The 18,420-nt window shown below is 40.5% G+C and overlaps 1 protein-coding gene across 1 annotated transcript; it reads right to left on the reverse strand.

Moving 5' to 3' along the window:
- Nucleotides 1-1,184: 1,184 nt before the first annotated feature.
- Nucleotides 1,185-17,477, reverse strand: LOC102909095 (flavin-containing monooxygenase 5-like). The gene is made up of 8 exons (XM_006983240.3): nucleotides 17,343-17,477; nucleotides 14,575-14,763; nucleotides 13,614-13,776; nucleotides 11,777-11,919; nucleotides 10,658-10,857; nucleotides 5,226-5,578; nucleotides 2,577-2,649; nucleotides 1,185-1,841 (listed from the first exon to the last, which is right to left on the reverse strand). The coding sequence occupies exons 1-8, from the start codon at nucleotides 17,475-17,477 to the stop codon at nucleotides 1,466-1,468; spliced, it is 1,632 nt and encodes a 543-aa protein (XP_006983302.1). The 3' UTR covers nucleotides 1,185-1,465.
- Between the last annotated feature and the right edge of the window lie 943 nt (nucleotides 17,478-18,420).

Below are 18,420 nucleotides of genomic sequence, written 5' to 3' on the forward strand. Positions count from 1 at the left end.
AAAATCAGGAGGCATTAGAAACATAGCCTACAGGAGGAGATGGAAGAACATAATAGGACCTCTAGATTTTTCACTTGAATATTATGAGGATAAGTAAGAAGTAAGGAAGAAAACATATTTATGTCAATAAAATAAGGTCATTTTTTTTCAAATGAGAAGATGAAGTGTCTTTGGTATCATTTTGGCATAAATGTGAGGTGTGACTCAAGAGAAAGAAGCCAGTGTTCAGGTGTTTGTTCCTACCTGACTTTTTTTTTTTTTTTTACTTATCTCAATAACATCTGCACAGTTCCATTTCTTATATTTTTAGCTTTTGAGAACTGGTTATTCCAATGGTTGTCAGTAACTTCTGTGGTTAAGAATAACTTCATCAAGTGATTATGTTGTTGTTTTGAGGTTTCAGGGGAAGTATTGAGGCATAACAGTGTCCATTTCAGCCCCTGGAAGGCATGTGGGCATTTTTTTCTCTCAGTAGAGTAAGTAAACTTCCAGTTGAGTTATTCTGATGAGAAAGTATGATATTTCTCAGTGAATAAATTTTATTGTGATACTTCTGGAATAGTTTGCTGATGCCTCTTCTGGGATGGGAGTTTCATATGCTCCTCAGTCTCCCCACTCAGTTTCACACTCGTTCCAGGGTTTTTCAGAGTTTTAGTCAGGAGAGCAAAATGGCAGAGGTGGAGTCTTAGGGACGCTTTATCATAGTTGGTGTAATGAGAGGGCATTTGAGATAAAGAAGGCTTCTGGCACTTCTTGTATCCCAACAGTGAGGAAACCACCTATTCCACATAGGGAAAGAATGGTCTAAAATCCAGTAAAGTAACTACAGCTGCCAGCAAGAACTCATGCCTGCTACCTAGATCCTCAGACAGACTTCATACAGCACAACAATTATGTGTTTCTGAAAACTGAAAGGTAAAGTCGTTCATTGGTAGCTCTGACATATTCTATTTTATTCTTCAGTTATTTCTTTAAATATTCACAATTTAAATGAGAAGAAATTTTATTGCTTCTAATCAGTTGAAACACAAAACATTCTGACATATTTTAAAATTTCTATGCTTTAAACTTAAACTTTCGCATCTTGACACAAGTTACCAAATAAATTGGAAGGAAAAAATATAAGTGGAAAATATAGTCAGTGCACAATTAATATTTATAAATTCCTGTAAGTATAACCAACCTTTGTGGAACCAGTTGGGATCACCTTGGCTGTAAAAGTCTTTTAAGCTTTAAGTAAGGGCTCAAGGCTGTTTTTAATGTAAGCTCTTCTTGTACATTCAAACGGTTTGTAGAAGTTAATGCACACTCATTTTAAAGGACTCTTCTACTTGTAAAGTATATCTAAACAGTTCTGTAGCTATAATCATGTTAAATGAGACTGCCATACACTAGCAACTAAAGGCTTTGTAATGAACTACAATGAGTAGGAGTACATGTTTCCCCCTCTAAACTATTCACTCATTCATTTGCGTTTACCATGGTAAATATATCTAAAGTATGCTAAACCTGTAGCCAGAAATGCAAGGCCAACTGGTGCCATCTTTATCCAAGAAAGCCCTGAGGTGGAGTGATTATTCTCACTAGTAATTCGAGTCTTCAGCGGTTTGATGATCCGCTCTCTCTGAGTCAGGATGGCTCTCCGGGCCCCATCCCATTTCCCGGGACCCCGCAAACGGTATTGGTATGGGGTGCAGGGTCCAAAGAAAACTTCCATGGCCAGCTTGGGATCTGAGAGAAAAAGCAGCAGCAGGTTGGGCTTCACCCCAACCAGAGTGGCAATCTCATCCATGTACTCAATGTGGTCCACTTGGATTGTGTGCCGGGCTGTCTTCACATACCTAAGACAGACAGAATATGGATGACTCAGCTTCCAGTACTGGGCAGGAGCTTTAATTATTTCCATCTTAGAGGTAAAGAAACAGAGTGGGCAAGCTTCCCTGAGAAAGCCAGCACCACCCAGATGTTGAATAGAACTGAAGACACAGAATCCACGCTTTCATCCTCGATGTATGTTCACTGTTTTTGACAAGAGGATGTTTTGCTTTAGACCGTGTTCATAGTGATCTTGAAGATGCCTTTCTTAGACACGATTTATTTTGCATTTATTTATTTTCTTAATGTGTGTGGGCATGTGTATAAGTGCTATAGTGCACATATGTAGAGGCCAGAGATAACCTTGATGAGCTTGGATCTTTCTATCAAGCACAAGAACTTAAGTTTGATTCTCAGAGCCCATGTAGTAAAAGGAGAGATGTTTTTAACAGAAAGATTTTGATGAAAGATTTGATGGAGAACTTAGTGTCTAGTCCCTCCCTGTATTCACTGTAAACCAGGGATGAGTAATAAGATAGTCACTGGTGCTCTGGCCTCAGGAATGTAAGTGTACCTTGGACTTAGGCCTTAGTCCTCTGGCTAAGTTCTATGGTGTGCATTTGGTTTTGTGCTGTGTGACAGCATGTTGTAGGGAATGGAGAAGGGCAAGATAGACATGGAGAACTGAGTTAGAATTCCACACCAAGAGTCCTGTCATCTCTTTGAAGTTTCCAAACACTTGTTACTGCATTTTTATTTACCGTTTTTCCATAGCCTTTTTCCTTTGGGCAATGTCTGCTTTCATGGTCTTCTTGGAAGGTAATTTGCTCAGCCCTGGAAGTGAAAAATACATCAAATTTTGCAAGAATAAAAAGGGCATGTGTAACTTAAAGAAATGCTCCAACATTCTTAGCCATCAGGGAAGTGCAAATCAACACTACTTTGAGAATCCATCTTATACCCGGCAGAATGGCTAAGATCAATAAGGCAAGTGACAGCTCATGCTGTCAGGGATGTGGAGTAAGGGGAACATTCATCCATTCCTGGGTGGGGTGCAAACTTGTATAGCCACCATGGCAATCAGTGTGGTGGTTCCTCAGGAATATGGGAATCATCTACCTCAAGATCCAGCTCTACCACTCTTGGGCATATAACCAAAGGATGCTTCATCCTACCATAGAGACACTTGCTCAATTACATTCATTGCTGCCCTATTTTTAATACCCAGAAATTGGAAACAACCTAGATGTCCCTCAAAAGAAGAATGGGTAAAGAAAATGTGGTACATTTAGACAATGGAGTATTACTCGGTGTTAAAAATTGAAATGATGGAATTTGCAGGCAAATGGATGAAACTAGAAAAAAAATCATCCTGAGTGAGGTAACCCAGTCTCAGAAAGACAAATATGGTATGTATTCACTTCTATGTGGATATTAGCTGTTAATGATAAGCAAGCTACAATTCATAGAACCACAGAGGTAAGATACAGAGAAAGGGAGTAGGGGACAGATAGATCTCACTAGGAAAGGGAACTAAATTAGTTATGGATGGGGGCGTGGCTGTAATGGGAGGATCAAGTCAGGAGGCAGAGGGAAAAGAGAGGCAAGGAAAGGGATATGGTGAGAGATAACAAAAATTCAGGACCATTTGAGGGGTAGCATGAAAACCTAATAGAGTGGAATATTCCTAAAATATATACACACATGAAGGAAATATATATGAAATTTTCAAATAATGTGGGAAACTGACCACTTCTTGTCATCAAAATGAAACTTCTAGAACCAGGATTGGATTGTATCTAATTGAGTTGGCTAAGGGGTTCCCATGGCAATCCCCAAATAACCCCGGCTTTATCTAAGACTATTGGTTGCTCTCCGTGCACTGACGGCAAGGCCCCATTGCTGAAGACAACACCCATGTAACTCATTGAACACATAGAGATTTCACCACTATGCGTTCATACAGAAAGGTGCTCTGCACACTACCAAAGGAGAAACAAACACCAACACAGCTACAAACCCTTTGGTCTACCATGGTGTCGTACCTGCAAGACATGCTAGTGCCATGGTGGCACCAAGGTTGTGAGAGCAACCAACCAATATCTGACTTACTTGAGGCCCACCCCATGAAATGGAACCCATACCCAACAGTGCTTAGGTGACCAAGAACCTGAGATTAAACAGCCTGGGACCTAGAGTAAAACCATGTATGACTGTTTGAAAAACAGACAAACCAACAACAACAACAACAAAAAAAAATAGCAATAATATGATTCCTAATGACTTCCTGCTGTAATCATAGATTATGGCCATGCTCAGTCATCATCAGAGAAGCTTCTTTCTGCAATAGATGAGAAGAAATACAGAGACCTACCACCAAACAATATGTGGAGAGTTGAGAGACCTTGGAACACCCAGCCCCCAAAAGGATGTTTCCATCAAGTGCCCTCCTCCATTCCCCAGGTCTCAGGGAATCCCATGGAAGAGGAGGCAGAAAGAGTGTAAGAGCCTTAGGGGATGGAGGACACCAGCAAAGCAAGGCCCTCTAAGTCAATGAGATCGACACTAAGCGGCATGCACAGGGCCTGCACGGGTCTGCACAAGATGGGGTTCTAGAGCTGAAAGGAGAAGTGGACACATGACCCAGCCCTAACTCAAAAGTAATTTCTGGTTGATAACCATTTGAAAATGAAAACTGAGTTCCCTCCAAGGGAATCTCACTGAGGAAACAAACTGCTTATTTTTGGGTAGGCTGCCTGCCCAACAGTAAATGACCCGCAGGAAACAAACTCAATAGCATCTTTGCAGGTTCCTTGTCTCAGAATGTTGAGACAAGGGCTCTCTCGCTCTCTTTTTTTAGTTATCTTTTTATTTTAATTTTATGTGTTTATAACTTTTTTCTTCTCTCTTTTTTGCCATATAGGTCCTTTGCATTATATGTTGTCTACCTTAGTGTTTTCATGGGATTCCTTGGTGAGCGAATGAATGGATCTCTGTTTCTGTGCCTTCTCTTGGGCTCTTTTCTCTCTGTTTGATTATTTTGTCCAATTCTGATGTGTTAGCTTATATTATATTGTATTATATTATATTATATTATATTATATTATATTATATTATATTATATTATATTATATTATATTCCCTTAGAAGCCTGTTTGTTTTCTAATAAGAGACACGAAGGGAGTGGATCTAGATGGGAGGGGTGAGAAGGAACTTGGAGGAGTAGATGGAGAAGAAAACGTAATCAGGATATATTATGTGATTTAAAAAAAAACCTATTTTCAATAAAAGGAAAACAACAACAATAAAAAGGAAGAGCATGTTCAACCAGAAACTAATGTGAAGAGAAAGGAGGGTTCACTTTAGGTGAACTGCCAGGCCCCCTCTGTTCACAGCCTTTGTTCACAGACCTTTGAACACCCGCACAGCCCAGCGAGACTGGAGTTCTGCAATAGGCAGGATGATGCCCAGGGGCTGGATGAGTCCAATGACAGCCAGCGTTGGCTTTTCCAGGTCTGGAGGGAACATCAACTTATACAGGGACACTTCATTATCAGTCACTGCAATCAGATCCTCCAGGAAGGGGAAGGAAAAGCTGTATCCTGTGGCAAAGATGACAACATCGATATTCTCCTCCACCGTGCCGTCGTCGAAAATGGCATCTGTTTCCGTGAACTCCTTCACATTAGGCTTCACTTGGACTCTTCCGGAAATGATGTGATTTGGAAGGTCATCGCTGACGGTGGGATGCTGACTCAGTGGTCTGTTCATAAAAATAAAGATCTAAGCAAATCTAAGAAGGAGAAAGCAATGTGTGAGAGAAGGGTTTGAAGCTGGCAACTTCCCTTGACAGTTTTCTCTCCAAACACAGGAGTGTGTGTGTGTGTGTGTGTGTGTGTGTGTGTGTGTGTGTGTGTGCACATGTGCGCGTGCATGTGCAGGTGTGTACTCATACACAAGTATGCAGAGGTCAGAGAAGGACATAAGGCATCCCACTTTATCACACTGTATCTTATTCCCTAGGGGTAAGATCTCTTACTGAATCTAGGTTCGAGGTTTTGGCTAGGCTGCCTGGCCATTGAGCTCCCTGAATCTACCTGCCCTGCTTCCCAAATCTGGAATTACATGCACATGTGGCCATACCTGACTTTTGAAATTTATTTTTACGTGGGTCCTGGGGATTCAGACTCAGGTCCTGCCACTACTTAGCTCATATGAATTCCCTCATCACTCCAAGAGTTTATGAAGGCGAAGTGGTACATCCGGGGATGTTTTCCTTTAGGTTGTATCCCTTCACTAGCACTTAAACCACACAGCCCCAGAGGGAATGAGCTGTAGCTTGCTTGTTTTAATCCATCAACCCACCTCTCTCTCCCCCTCCCTCCCTCCCTCCCTCCCTTCCTTCTTTCCCTCCTTTATTTCCGGTTTCTTTTTGTGTTTTCATTTCTTTTCTGTCCGTCTACCTTTATACGAATTCAATTTTACATAAATATTTATGTGTCTCCCCTCACCTTTCTCCCATCTTCTGTTCTGAGGTACCTACTCTGATACTTTTCCACTGTGGACCCCAACTCACATGACTTTCTCTTCTTCTTATGGGATTTAGGAGCCCGAGGTTGAGACATTTTCTAGCAGAATCTGTAAATCCTATCACACTATACTCTCCAATGTTGTATGTATGGAGGTCAATAAAAGGCAGGTTGTTCTTCCTTTCTGCTACAATTTACCTGAGAGTTTTGTTTGGTTGAGGCTGGGACTGGAGACACTCAAAACTTCTCCAAGAAGTAATAGGGTAAAATTCTAAAGTAAGAAGTACTGAAGCAGGCTCATATATTCAAAGAAAGTACTAGAGGAAATCACCAGAGGTGTAGTGTATCCTGGTGGTACAAGACAAGGGAAGCTCTACCAGGGTATGCCCCAGTGAGCAGGCCAGGCTATCAGTTTATAAATGTGTTAAAGGATTTGACTTAAGGTTGGGGTTATAGTTTTATTTATTTATTTATTTATTTATTTATTTATTTATTTATTTATTTATTTATTTATGTGTGTGTGTGTGTGTGTGTGTGTGTGTGTGTGTGTGTGTGTGTGTGTGTGTGTTGTGGGAAAAGACATAGGGCCCTTTAGAAATGCCTGTGGTTTTTCAGGCCCAGTCTCAAGCTAACTTGCAGGAGACAAAGCATGTGGCTGACCAGTACAGTTCAGCCAGGACAGAGAAACAAGTGCTGTAACTGAGGGCCCTACTTGAGGCGTGTCTGTGTGTCTGTGTGTTGCCTGTACTGTGTCCTGAAACACAGAGGCCCTTTTCAATCTGAAGAACCTTTTCTTCTGTTCCTATTTAAGTATTGTGTCTCCTCTATATTCTTACCTCTCATCTTCCTAGTAAGCACTTTTCCTGCCATCTATCGGCTTTGGCTTTTAATTGGGAAATGACATTTTTAATTGCTAAAGCATTCTGTATAGCCTTGGCTTTATTAAAGATTGCTTCCAATTTTCATGCAAGCTGATTTCCCTTCTATATTCAACTTCCCTAGCACATGCTCCAGTTTTTTGGATACTATCTGGATTCTGGTTATTGGCATGGAGAGCTTTTCCTCTGTTACTTCCTACAAGCTGCCTTTGGCTACTGAAGGCTCCTTTGGATGGCCGTTCTTCAGGTGGTACAAGGTGGCCAATTCTGTGAACTAAGACAAAGAAACTAGCAGACATCCCTGATCTTGGTGTGCTATCCAGAGAAGGCCTTTCTATGTCCTCCTTCTTGGGCATAAAAGCCTCAGGAAGGACTCAGTTTATTCATCTTGTCCACTTCATCAGTGCTAGGGTGCCACTTCATGGAGAATTGATGTTGTACTAGGGTGCCACTTCATGGAGAATTGATGTTGCACTAGGGTACCACTTCATGGAGAATTGATATTGCCTTTCACCAGAAACACACACCAAGCTCTCCCCAGGGTGCACCAGTGTTTCACCTTTGGGATCCCTGAAATTGATCTCCAGGTACTTATCTGACCTAATGGAAAAAGAAAAATATACTGTTCAAAGCCTTAATGGATCCTTTTGCCTCTCAGCACCAGACATTTAAAAATATAGCATTATCATATGACCCCTAAATACTTATTCATAGTATGCACTCAAAAGGGATAAAACCACTGCCCTCAAAACATATCTGCACTCCATGTCCATTGTAGTCTCGTTCACTCTAGCCAAAAAGATAAAAACAGAACCTAAGTGTAGATCCATTAGAGAAAGAAATTGTGATACACATTTGTCTGTCTGTCTTGTTAGCTCTCTTTTTATATAATCCATGACTGTGGTAAATATGTACAATGGGATGTTATTCAGGCTTAAAATTGCTGGTAGAGCACTTGCCTAGTTGTCATAAGAGCCTAAGTTCAAAAGGCCGGCATCAAACAGTATATGGGTAGCACAGATTGTACTTGATGGTTTAAAAATAACACAACATTGGGCTTGTATGGGATGTGCAGATCTGGCAGGAATTTAGGAGGGTTGAATATGATAAAAATACATCATACGAAATTCTCAAAAAATAAATAAAAAAGAAAAAATAACAATAAAGAAAATATTGCCAGTTGCCACAGCATAATCAATCTGAAAAATAGTATGCTATGTGAAATATGCCAGATACTGAAAAAGAGTATTATATTACTTACATGTAGGATGTAAAAAGTCAAATGTGTAGAGAATACAATGGCTGTCAGCAGGTTTTAGGGAGGAGAACATGGAGAGAAGTAGGTCAAAGGATAGAAAGTTGCAGGTATGTAGAATGAACAAGTTAAGGTTCAAATTCACAGCCTAGGGACTATAGCCAACAACATCATTGCATTAAGGATTTAGATGCTTTTGCCAAAACAGGTCTACGTGAGAGCGTGGATGTTTTGATTTGCCTCACTATAGTAACAGTTTCATTGTACGTGTATAGTAGAGCAAGTTAGATACCTTAAAATTATGCAATCATCAAAATGGACAGAATCCAAATTTTCCCCCATGCTCAAGCCATATGTGCCACGGCCTCTGCCTCTTTGTGGTCCTCTCGCTGACTTCGTCATAGTGCTGAGTTCTATTCTGTGCCTCACTTTGCACCCAGCCCCTTCCTAGCTCAAGAAGGCTTTGCTTGAGAATCCTACTTACAGCCTTCTTTCCTGGATGATTTTTCTTGATGGCTCCTCCTTGCTCTTTAAGTCTTAGCTTAAACATCGCTCCTAAGATTTGCTTCCATGATCATTCTATTAGTTTATCCACCTAGTCTACCCCTAGACAGTCTTTATCATATTCATCATCCACTTCCTTCATAGTTCTCATGACACTGTATAGCTTAAATATTGTACTCATCTTCCTTCACAGAACATAATGTTTTCACTCACAGCATAATAGAAGATTATTATTTTTTTTAGTGAACATATCAATACATGCTCCATTCTTTTGTACCACTTACTGAAACACATGAGGCAGTGAGGAGGCAGGGTCGTTAAGTCCACAAGTTCTAGCTGTGCAAGAACGAGGACCTGAGTTTGATGCCCAGCCCCTGCATAACAACCTGGGTACTGCAGTGAGCACCTGTAACCCCAACAGTGGGAAGGAGGAGACAGGAAGGTTCTGGGACATGCCATCTAGCTAATCTGACTGAGTTGTTGAGCAACATATTCAATGATAGCTTTTTTTAAAAAAAATAAGATGGAGAGCAATTCATAGGACATCTGACATCAAGCTCTGGCCTCCATATACACTCTCACACACACATATAGTACACACACACACACACACACACACACACACACACACACACACACACACGAGTACCCTTGGATCCCATAAGTAGTCATACAAGAAAGATAGTATTTGTTGTTGGCTTATCTGTTTGCCTTTGCTAGAACAATATATAAGAGTGGGTAATTTATAAAAAAATTACAATTATTGAATTAGATCAGTTATGGAAAGCCACTGTCAAGGAGTCACATCTAGTGAGAACTTTCGTGCTGCTGGAGACACTGCACCGTCTGAAGTGGGATAGGGCACCACACAGGAAGACAGAGCAAAACCGCTGACTTAGTTATCTCTTCCTCTTCTTGTAAAAACCCTAAGTCCTCAGAGGGGCCTCATCCTCATGACACCATCTTCTCTCAATTACCCTTGAGGGCACCCCCTCAATGTATCATTAATATATGAATTCGAGGCTAAGTATCCCATGAATGAAATCTGGGGCACCTAACTTGTTTGAATAATATTTCTTCATTATATTTATTTTCTTTTCTTAACTCTGTTCAGTCCTAATCCCACTCTGTCTTTTGTTTATTAACTGGAAGCTACTGATGATTTCTGAACCAGGAAACTTCTATGAGATAAGACCTGAAATTCCAGGGGTGATCTTGCAGAGGAAGGACTCCTTAGATAGTTCCCCTTCCATGTGGGCCTCCCTGACACCTCTACCCCAACCTCAACACAACTGATGTAAATTTGTACATAGTTATACCTCCCTCTGACATTTATTATGGCATCCACATTGCTTTGCTCAACCCTGTGTTTGTGTCTTCTCTGATCTCCATAGCTGTCATCTGTGGAAGGGAGGAACATGGTATTGTCTTTTGTCTGAATTTTTGGTGTATAGCAATCAAGTGTTAACTGATTGATGAATGGATGAGAATATTATACAAGTGGAGCTGAGAAGCACACACACACATTTACATGCAGTAATGTGCATAATACAAATCTGAGTGCTTTACATGCCTAAGGGCATGAGATCAACCAGGAGCCAAAAGCTCAGTTGTCTTCAAAGCAGAAAGCTCATTGTGTCCACACACGATTACCCACATCAAGCCCTGAGTGTCACCTGTGCTGTGGCTGCAGACCGTAGTGCGCATGGTTGAATCTCGAGTTCAGTGTTTTCTCTAGGTACTTATTTACTGCTGCTGTGGTTAATATTTTCTGGAGAAAGCTATGGAAGCGAGTGAAAAATGAACTGTCCATGGGATATCCATCATTCCAAACACGGTGTAAAATCCACGATCCTCGTCTAGTGCTGAGGAATACCTGTGGGAGGCAGAATTACAGCAGGAGAGAACAGGGGAACGTTTACCTGCTGTACTGTTCAAATGTCAGCCATCACCCCCCTGTTGAGAGTGTTGACCACTGAAGAATAGGAGGCCAAGTGCCATGCAGTGACCACCATGCTGTGCTTTCCCAGAACTTTTACTGAGCCCCAGAAAAGGGCTGTTTATATGACACCAAATTTATTCATGAAAACCAAAATGCAATTCGCTTATCTACCTGTCTTTGAAATACCATGTTAAAAAAAAAATACTCCAGCCGGGCAGTGGTGGCGCACGCCTTTAATCCCAGCACTCGGGAGGCAGAGCCAGGCGGATCTCTGTGAGTTCAAGGCCAGCCTGGGCTACCAAGTGAGTTCCAGGAAAGGCGCAAAGCTACACAGAGAAACCCTGTCTCGAAAAACCAAAACCAAAAAAAAAAAAAAAAAAAAAAAAAAAAAATACTCCTGGATATTGACATAGCTGTACTTCATATGTAAACAAGGGTTTGAATTTGTAAGTTAATTGCCATATTAATTGCTGTAAAAGTCTGTATTATTTGTTTTAAAATAAATCCATGGAAAATATTTGGTGAAATTAACCCAGACTCACAAGACAAATAGCATGTGTTCTCCCTCATACAAGGATCCTACCAAGAAAAATGAAATCGGTTATCTAATGTCTGCTACTTCTCTCTTCACTTAGGACACCTGCTCAATTGTTCACATGCCTGTTCCCATGGTTAGTATAAAGGATCCATTTTGCATTCATTTTCTACTCAGCATGAATTTAAACCTCTTGAGGGTGGGTCCATAGATTTCTCTAAATTTCTTTTCTGGCCCTTCTTAAGCCAAAGCTACATTCAGGATGATACCCATAAACACACGGGATGCCACTGGTGAAGTTAATGATTGCCAACAAACCTGTTTTGCTACTCGACCAAGTTCCACGGCAATATCCACACCAGAATTCCCAATGCCAACCACTATGATTCTCTTTCCTATGTAGTCCTCGGGACTTTTGTATTCCCGACTGTGGAAGAAACAGCCTTCAAACTTCTCAATGCCTGTGGTGAAAGAAGATCCTTAGTCATTATGAGGAGACCTTTCACATATTAACACACGTAAGAAAGCTCCATTCTGAATAACCCGAAAGAGGAAGAAATGAAATCTGGGTCGGCCAGCTGAAGCTCACGCATAGTCCTCAAATGCTACTCATATGAAGGGAGCTCAGGGAATGGAGGACTAAACTCAGAAGTAGAGTCCCTGGGCTCTAAATACAGACTGGTGATCTTATAAAGTATTTACGAAATAATAGATCTATCTGTCTTGACTTGGTACAAATGGAAGTGTTACAACTGCACCAGGATCTAATGCTACTCATTATTATATTAGTCTCACAGTTCTAAGCAAACTGACAAAGCAAGGCACTGGATGTTCTACTCTTTTACAATTCTTTAAGATTTGAGGACCTTTTCTTCACTGGTGTTTCCTCTGCCTTATGTGCCTGATGCCAATTCCTGATGCTGTGTGTGGCTTGGCTGCATGCTTCATAAAACCCACAATCTGTCTGACCTTGGTAGGTCTGCTCTATGTGAGCACGTTTATGTCTCCTTCTAGGGACTGCCTTTCAGCCAGGAAGCACCAATTTGAAGCTGATACAGTAGCCCATTGTGTAATCTGTAGATTGTTTCATACCTAGGAATGCTTTCCTGAATATACTGCATTATAATGTTCAAAAACCAGGGACTTTCATTTTACAAATACTCGTGTTAGTGTGCAAAAAGATTATACACCTGTTATGCCTAGTTCACTCGGAATTTTGAACAACCATTTGAAACAATCTTATTTACCTTGTCTCCATTTTTTCACAGTGGTTTCTTGGGCACCATAGAAAGGATTTGAAATATAAAATATTTTCTGATTGATTCCTGGTCATAATTTGATGGAAATAGAGGGCAAGTGGGTCAAGAGCAAGGGGAGAGGACTTAATTAGGGGAGGTAGGGGAGCTAAAACAACCCCCTTGAGATAGATACCATTTTACTTCATAGAACTACAAGGGAGCAATAAGTTGTTCACTCGGTTTTATTAGCCAACAAGAACCCAAGATATAGAAGGGGGAAATCTCATGGCCCCTACACCTAGACTACAGTTGAGTAAGAAATGCTGAGAGCCAGAGTAATAGTCTTCCCCAAAGAAAAGACCCTTCAATTGGTTATCCAATACTAAGTGGCCAGCCCTTAAGTCATATATATCGCATATACCATGGTTGGAGGGAGGAAAGGAAAGAGGGGATGAGGGATTATGTTTCATTTATAAAATAAAAATCAAAAATAAATCCATGATAAATACATGGACTGAAGTTTCTTCCCCATATGTTAAGATTTCTAAATGTATGGATTGGCCAGCTGTTTACTTGTCATTTGTCTTTGTGCCTCACTTTTATTAATTTCACTTTCTCTGGAATAGACAGAGATTAAATACATTGACAAAACTAAAACCATTTGAATGTGGATGGTTTTTGTTATTCATTAGAAGCCGTATGCCATGATAGTAAGGGGGAAAGCAGAGGTCATTGTGTTTGCTTGCTTTTGTATTCCAGTGGATTATAGTGTCCTGTTAGGATTATAGTGTCCTGTTAACAGAGAACGAACAATTTGCTGCTGAAGGATACCAGGAAAAATTCACACATTTATGCCCACTCATTTCTGCGGTAAGTTATTTGGAAAATGCCCCTCTACCAGATTCTTCATGACATACCTGGGAAGGACTTAAGCGGCAGGTGGGGGTCTGTGTGATGGCCACTGCAGACCAGAACCCCATCAAAGACCAGGCTCTCCTGCTTCCCATCCATCTCCACAACAACATCCCATTGTCCACTGACTCCGAAGTCTGGACGCTTTCTCACGCTCCTCACTTTGGTCTGAGAATGAGGAAACACAGATGGAAACACAAGTGACTCACTTCACAGTTCTTGCTTAGGCCTCTTCCTCAAGTCCCACAGACCCTGACGGGACACTCGTCTAAGACGTTCACATCAATATAGTTCCTGTTCCTACCACAGTAGGTTCAGTGTTGAGTGCATTTTCAATATACTAGGGAAATTCTGTCACAGACCTAGTCTTCTGTAGAAATAGAAATAGTTGGGGCTTTGTGACATATTGGAGTGGCTGAATCCACAGAATTAATATCTTCCTAGGAAGACTTCCATATGCATGGAGGTGCTATTTTTTCATGTTTTTCATTCTTTAGGACAGGCTCGTCCATTTACCTCTGGCCTGCACTTTGAATTTTAAAGAATTCATCATGACATGAAAATGGGTTTATGTATTTGAGTTGTAGTACCAATCACAGGTAGGAGGTAGGGAATAAATAAATATTCTTTGTATGAGTCTTCTTCTTGTTCTAGAGGCAACACCATTTGGCTCAATCTCTACTGCCATTATTCTAAGTTCTCAAACGTTTTGAATTGATAAGGAGGGCTATGCCACCACAATGTACAATAAGAATAGACCCTGATGAGCAACGTCTTCCAGCCTCACATTCAAGTAAAACAGTCAAAATATTTTTCAAGCTGTGATGATATTCAGATGTGGAGGTCAACTGATAATCTCTTCTTCATGGGTGAACATCAGAAGGTGCTGGGTGTAACTTTTGTGTGTGCACACGTGAGTGTATGTGCCCACATGTGCATGCACATACACACAATGCAGTATTTCACCTTAAATCGAATGTAACGCAGAAGGCTGAAGTGCGTGGCATACATCCTGAAGTAGTCCATGAGTTTGCAGTTATGCATGTAATTGGGAAAGTGGTCAGGAATGGGGAAGTCACTGAAACACATCATTTCCTTCGAAGTGTTGATGGTCACAGATTTGTAGATACTAGGCATTTTCTCTGAAGGATTTTTCTACAAGAGAAAACACCTCAATACTACAAACTTCATAATTACAAGGTAATAAAATATTTTAAGTGGCCTCAGGTATTTAGAAAAGTAGAATATTGCTTTTTATATATTGTCAAGCATCCATTGATATTTTCTCCCTAGCTCCTATATTTTCTAGAGGAGAAAAAAATCACATTGAATCAACAACAAATTCTGTGTATGACTTCTCAATCAGAATGATGGATTCAGAAAGGAGAATAATGTCTTGAAAACGACAAATCAAAATGACTGTCTAGATTTCTAATCCCAGTAAAAATTCCCTTAAGTCTGAAAGTGAAATACAATTTGAGGTAAACAAAAGCTGGGGAGCTAGCAGCCATAAATGCTATGCAAAATGGGGAAGCCAATGCCCTCCCAGACACTACCCATTCCTACAGTCTTCCACTCCAGGTCTAGCTGGGTCTCACACAGCTTTATACCCCAACTGTAACAAAAAAGATCACTCATTTAATAATAGTGACACCAATATCATGTAATATACAGTAAAAAATTCTTCTTCCTTAGAAACAAGATTTTATATATTAACAAAAGGAACTATCAATTAAAAATATGTAACAGCCACAAACCTATAAGCATATAAAGTGAACATCTGTATATACAATAAAATTGCTAAGAGAAATGGAATAGATACTAACATGTATGATACACTATATTGTATTTTAAATAGTACAATTTGCTATACTCTCATGGATTTTGATATAGTTTAACATAATATTATGTCTATCTTCTTATTGAGAATCTTTGAAATTAGACATACTTGTTCAGCCTTCCCTTTGGTCTAGTCTCAATGTAGCAGGATGGTCCATCTACAGAGAAAGAATGCTGTTCTTCTCTTTAATCTTGGTTTCTATCAAAGTCCTTACTACGGTCTATACCCACTGACAAAACTCAATTTCACATGTACCTCAGACCCATAGCCTAGCTTTCTCCCCCTTAGGTACCACAAGCAAACTACACTAGCCTGCTGGTTTTCCTTGCCATGCTAGCCATATGCCCACCTCCATAGTTCTGCACCCGAAGTTCCCTATAAACCCTTTTCTCAGACGATCTCCCGAGTTGCCTTTTTATTTTTTAATGCACTGTTCCAAAATCATTTTACCTTGAGGTTCTGTATGGACTCTTACTTAGATTATATCCCCAAGTCTCAGTTGCCGCTGTACTCTTTTCAATGTGCTCACGGCTGCTATCTGTACTATTTATTTCATTTTCCTTTAATCTTGTATCAGAGTTTAAGCCCCCTGATGTTGAGGATTTCGCACTCATATTTGTTAGTATATTCGTTCACTTGTAAAAGTGCCTTGTATATAGTAAGTATTCAAAAATATTCATTGAATGAGTGAACTTTTAAATTAAAGAAGAAATAACATGGGTGCTGATATCTAAAAACAGAATGTCAATCCTTGGAAAAATCCCACAGGCTGCAGAGGGGTATTTGAATCATATCAATACTATGTTGGAAGGTGTTTGGGGTGAGTGAGGCTGTTCCTTGGACACTTCTCTGTTTCAGGGGTACCTAAGGGAGATCCCTGTGAGACAGCCATGATAACTACTTTGCCAGAGCAACCATTGTTCACAGGAATGAAGAGGTCTCATAGTTAAGCTGTTGATATGTGTCCTAAGTGGGGCTAAAAGCCATGAGCAATAAAAGAAACCCAACTCATTAATGACAACCCCCTGAGATGTCACATGGACCATCCATGACTGGTGAGCAAAATTGTTCTGTAGGATCACCAGAACTGGAGAGAATTGATCACAAGTCCTGAATTTCATGGGCACATCCAATAAATGAGTGAAGCATCAGAAGAAGATGGCCACTTAGAATCTGGAGCCTATTCAGCATTGAGCACCCTTGAAAGCAATGCATCTCTTGCTACTTAGAACTCAGAGGAAAAAAATAATTATTGCCCTGTAAAACACACACACATGGATACAAACACACACACACACACACACACACACACACACGCACACGCACACGCACACACACACGCATATGCGCACACACAAACACGAGAGAGAGAGAGAGAGAGAGAGAGAGAGAGACAGAGACAGAGAGACAGAGAGACAGAGAGACAGAGACAGAGAGACAGAGACAGAGACAGATCTACACATGCTGATGTCCTACACTGTGCCCTGGGACATTTAAGAAAGAGTAGCATGCAGATATTACCACAAGACCGAATATCAAATTACATAGTAGAAGGTCAGCAATGGACCATCATCTTATCCTACCACCCAAATCTATGGCATCCCTAGCTTTGAATAACAATAGTGCATCTAAACAGTTCTGTAGCCACCACACCTTTACTAATATTTGTGAGGATCACATGGATTTCAGCTGCTTTGAATACAATCTTCCAAATTTTATTCCTCATCTAAAGTTGACAAATTTCCTCAGTAAGTGATATAAGCACAAACATTAGAGCCATTAATTGAGTTGACTGATTATGTGACACCTTGTATGTTTCATTTAATGAAACTATTCAAATTGTTATTGCTATTTAGTGAAACTGTATTTAAAGTCAAATAAAATGCAAATGTACTTGAAATTTCCACAGGCCTCCAATGTCATCACTTCTTTCAAAGCAGGTAGGCTCCAGACCTTCATCCAAACAGCACTTGACAGCTCCCAGGCCACTGATTCCAGCGCCAATCACAGCTATCCGCTTCTTGGCCATGGTACCACCACAGACTGGTAAGCATTGAGAATTCTCATTACCATCCAGTCCATTGAAACAAAACTACTTTACCACAAAGACCTATAGCTTGATGTCCTAAATTATATTGAATACCTGCCACAGACAGCAGCAAAACTATCACACACACACACACACACACACACACACACACACACACACACACAATGCACACAAACCTGCTTCTTCTGGCCTGCAAAGTTTTACTTAGAGTCAGCCAGAGAAGCACAGATGTGTACTTCTAGGCTATTTAAGTGCAATAATAACATTACACCAAGTAGGCTATGGGCAGGTAGCACAGGGGGAGACTGTGGAGGAAATGAAAGAGATGAAGAGTTAAGAGTAAACACACAGGAGTTAGCTAGGTGTGAAGTTAGGAAGGTGTGTGTGTGTGTGTGTGTGTGTGTGTGTGTGTGTGTGTGTGTGTGTGTATGTGTGTGTGTATTGGGGAAAGGGTGTGCTTGTGTGGCTGATGTCATGTGGTGTGTGTTAACAATCCAGAATTAAGACAACCTAAATGAAGGCAGAAGCACAAGAAAGCATCATGGGTGTGCAGAGCCAGGAACTGTCTGGTTATAGTTCAGGAAGACAGGGACTGAAGTGGGTCCACTATGTGCCAAAACTGTGGGATCATGCGATCTTTAACAGAGAAATTCCCGTGGCATGCTGGGATAGAAGGCATCTGAGGAGAAAATAACACTGGTAAAAGTAGATAGCGACCAATAATTACACTCCGTAAGTGCTTACAGAAACAAAGTTAATTTCATGTGATATGTTCTTCTCCTTTTATAGCATTATGAAAGCTCAGAGACATAATTGGGAAAATTATAGAAACTATCATTCAGAATGACAACATATCAACATTTAGTATTTCTGAGCCTTTGACTGTATTCATCCATTTACTTACAGTTTTTATATATTATTC

The sequence above is a fragment of the Peromyscus maniculatus genome, chromosome 11 (assembly GCF_049852395.1).
Source record: "Peromyscus maniculatus bairdii isolate BWxNUB_F1_BW_parent chromosome 11, HU_Pman_BW_mat_3.1, whole genome shotgun sequence".
Lineage (NCBI taxonomy): Eukaryota > Metazoa > Chordata > Mammalia > Rodentia > Cricetidae > Peromyscus > Peromyscus maniculatus.